This window comes from Propithecus coquereli, unplaced genomic scaffold, assembly GCF_000956105.1.
Source record: "Propithecus coquereli isolate 6110/MARCELLA unplaced genomic scaffold, Pcoq_1.0 Scaffold164, whole genome shotgun sequence".
Taxonomy (NCBI): domain Eukaryota; kingdom Metazoa; phylum Chordata; class Mammalia; order Primates; family Indriidae; genus Propithecus; species Propithecus coquereli.
In genome coordinates this window covers 4,349,637-4,353,186 of record NW_012140969.1, presented here as the reverse complement: position 1 = coordinate 4,353,186, position 3,550 = coordinate 4,349,637, and the positions used below count along the sequence as shown (strand labels likewise).

At 55.9% G+C, this 3,550-nt stretch overlaps 2 protein-coding genes across 2 annotated transcripts in view; one reads left to right on the top strand and one right to left on the bottom strand.

Annotated features, from left to right (window-relative positions):
• The window catches only part of PALM3 (paralemmin 3), a 13,354-nt gene extending 12,586 nt beyond the window's left edge, over positions 1-768 (top strand). The window contains exon 7 of the mRNA XM_012641261.1: positions 4-768. Within this exon, the coding sequence (XP_012496715.1) occupies positions 4-530 (527 nt within the window). The 3' untranslated portion in view covers positions 531-768. The remainder of the gene's footprint in view (positions 1-3) is intronic.
• A 523-nt stretch (positions 769-1,291) lies between these two features.
• The window catches only part of IL27RA (interleukin 27 receptor, alpha), a 17,741-nt gene continuing 15,482 nt past the window's right edge, over positions 1,292-3,550 (bottom strand). Inside the window, exons 11-14 of the mRNA XM_012641368.1 lie at positions 2,859-2,984; positions 2,228-2,321; positions 1,954-2,047; positions 1,292-1,831 (exon numbers count right to left, since the gene is read on the bottom strand). Coding sequence (XP_012496822.1) covers positions 1,646-1,831; positions 1,954-2,047; positions 2,228-2,321; positions 2,859-2,984 — 500 coding nt within the window. The 3' untranslated portion in view covers positions 1,292-1,645. The remainder of the gene's footprint in view (positions 1,832-1,953; positions 2,048-2,227; positions 2,322-2,858; positions 2,985-3,550) is intronic.

Genomic DNA, 3,550 nt, shown 5'->3' with positions numbered 1-3,550 from the left:
AAGGAGGCCAGGGGACAGCGGAGGCAGAGGGGAAAGGAGGTGAGGGGACATCGGAGGCAGAGAGGAAAGGAGGCCAGGGGACAGCGGAGGCAGAGAAGACCGAAGGGGCTGGGGAAGATCTGAGTCCAGAAGAGCAGAAAGAGTCCAGGAAAGAAATCGAGTCCCAGGCAGAGGAGGTGAGCAAGGCAGGGAGTCCCCTTGGGGCTGACAAGGAGCCGAGACCAGAGGAGGGAGGACCACAGTCCCAGGAGAAGCAAGAAGGCTCCCTGGAGGAGGCAGCAGTGAAGCCCCAAGCCCCTGCTGAGGGCCCCTCAGGGCATGCCACGCCCCTCCTGGCAGAGACCCCAGCCCCAGAGCAGCCCACCGAGTGCCAGCCACTGCTTCAGGGTCAGGGGCCCAGCGCCAACCCCAGTGCCCGTGCCGTGCCCACCTATGCACCTGCGCGGCAGCCTGAGCCACCTGCTCCCACCGAGGGCGAGGAGGCAAGCGGCCCTAAACAAAAGACGTGCCAGTGTTGCGTGGTCATGTGAGCCTGCGTGCCTCCACCCCACGCCCAGCTCCTCTCACAGCTACCTCGGCCTCTTGGCGTCCAGCAGAGGGTCCCACGCGCAGACAGGGCACACGGGACTGGCTCTGGTACCTGGAAGCCAGCTGACCCACACATCCACCTATGCCTGGGCTTCCGGACCCCTTGCCCACACTGCCTGTGACCCTGGCCCCCTTCTGCAATGAAGCCTTTATACTTGAAAATAAAACGTGAAAGCACTCGACTGCTTGAATGTGTGTGTTGTGGGCACAGAATCACTCCATCATCTCCTGGTGGGAACTTGAGGGCTTAACTCTGCTAGAGTCAAAGATTAGGGATCAGCGAGAGTATAGATTCAGCTGCTGTAACCAAAGACCTCAAGCTACAGTAGCTACAAAAACATAAATGTTTATTTGTCTCCATGACTCTGATCCATGTGGTCATTCAGGGATTCAGGTTCCTTTCCATGTCTTGCCCCACCCTCCTCTGGGGTAGGGCTAAAGCCAGATCACAAGCCCATGTATGTTCCAGCTCATAGGAAAGGGAAGAGAGGGCAGAGGGGCCCCCACCCAGTGTTTTAAAGGTCCACTCAGTTCCAGTGTTGGCACATGTCCTTTCTGCCCAAGTTCTGTTGTCAAGAACTCAGCCCACGGCTGCATCTAGCTGCAGGGAGGCTGGAATGGTGCCCAGATGCAGTTTTTTGTTGCTGTTGTTTGAGGCTATAGTGCAGTGGCATCAGTGCATCCTCAAACTCCTGGGCTCAAGCGATCCTCCTGCCTCAGCCTCCCGAGTGGCTGGGACTATAAGCCCATTTCACTGCAGCCGACTCCAAATGCAGTTCTGTTACAGCAGAAGGACAGATTTTGGGAGGCAGCTGCCACTCTCAATTTCTTGCTCAATTTCTTTGTGTTCTTTAATCCATCCATGTCTTCCCTACTAGGGCCAGGCCCTTCTCTGTAGGGAGCCTTCAATCCCAGATCTTCTAGGCTGGGTGTCCTCAGGAAAGTGACTCAGCCTCTCTGAGCCTCAGTGTCTTCATCTGTCAAGAGGGCTGGGGGGTGCAGGCTACATGAGCACCCTTCCTGCCTGGTTCGCAGCTCCCAGCCTCTGAGGTAAGGTTCAGGCTAGAACTTGGGGCCTGGGGGGCCCCAGAAGGCCCAGTTCCTCTGGCGTGGGCAGGAAGTGTTTCTCATACCCAGAGTCAAGCAGGGTGGAGGCCTGGGAGGGCTCTGAAACTGGCGGTGGCTCCATCTCCTCCACTTCCAGGATGGGCAAGTCCCCAATGGGTTGGGCTTGGGGCACCTCCTGGGAAGAGATGAGGTTAAAATCCTGTCCCCGTCCCCACCCCACCCCCTGTAACCCACTCCCCACAGTCCCGGGATCCCCCAACCCCCTAGAGGGCTCCCAGAAGCCACTCTTTGGCTCACCTCCATGTGCGGCTGGCCAGAATTGCTGCGGGCAGGATCAGGAACCTTCTCCCAGACCCAGAGGGGCAGCACCTTGTGCCACAGGTGGCGGCACCTGGCGAGCAGGTAAGAGTCAAGGCAGGGAAGCCAGGTGGGGCCAGACACCCATGCCCAGGCTGCAGGGCCTATAAGCCTTCCAGAGCCCCGAGGCCTCCCGGCAACCTGGCTGGAAGCTCAGCTGACGCCTAGCTGTCCTCCCCACCTGGGCAGAGACCCGCAGATGTGATGGCCTCACCTTCCAGGGGTGGCTAGGCCGAGGCCACAGCCTATCAGAAGCAAGCCCCAAAGGAACAGGACACCTGGCAGAACTTTCCATCTCAGCGTGTTATCTGGCGGGGCAGGGAGGAGAGAACTTGTGGCTACCAGGGAGAGGGAGCAAGTAGGGCTCGTGGATGGGAGGGGCTGGGAGGAGGGATGCTGATAAATGGGAGGGGCGTATACATGGGTGGGGCTTATACATGGGCGGGGCTTATACATGGGTGAGGCTGGGGGAAATCTTGGAGTGGGGGTGGGACTTGTGAATACAACCCCACTCTTTCAAGTTTGGGGATGGTGTGAAATTGTCGGAGACACACACACACATTGCCTGATAATACACAACAGCATTTAGCAGAATCAAAATGCCCCTGAGGCATAGTCAGGAATTGTCCCCAGGGAGCGCATATTTTGGGTTTCCTGAAAGCCAAGTTTCCCCTCCCATCAAAACCACAAAATCATCATCATCATCAATGTTGCCCCCAACAGAGCAAGACCCTGTCTCTAAAATAATAATAATCCCCCCAAGTCAAAAGGTTGTCCACCCACTAAAGCCATACTAATGATGCCACACGCCACCCCTTCCCAGAGGAGCAGATCTCCTACCCTACCTGGCAGGTGAAGCCGAAGGCTGGGACCAGGTGGGCCTTGCCCTGCCATGGTGGATGCCATCACCCACAGCTCACAGGGACCCCAGTGAAGGTCAGGCAGGGTGACATTCCGGATGCTGCCACTCACTGAAAGACACAACCAAAGAAGTAGGGGATGTGGTGAAGTCCTACTTCAGGGCCTTTGCACATGCTCTTCCCACTGTCTGCAATGCTGTCCCCAGATATCCACATGGCTCCCTCCTTGTCTCTTTTAGGTTTTCACTCAAATGTCACTACCTCAGTGAAGCCTTCCCTGACCACCTTCCCCTATTTAAAATTGCACCCCCCCACCCACCTTCCCTGCTTCATTCTCTACTCAGCAATTATCAACATCTGACAAACTACTTAGATATTATTTAGTGTGTCTATACCTGTGGGTCCCCCATCAGAAAATCAGCTCCACAGGGACCATATTCCCCACACCTGCATCAGTGCCTTGCACCCAGTAAGCACTCAAAAGTGGTATGTGTTGGAATAAATAAAAGAATGAATGGGGGCCAGGCACAGTGGCTCATGCCTGTAATCCTAGCACTCTGGGAGGCTGAGGTGGGTGGATCGCTCAAGGTCAGGAGTTCGAGACCAGCCTGAGCAAAAGCAAGACCCCATCTCTACTAAAAATAGAAAGAAATGATCTGGAAAACTAAAAATATATA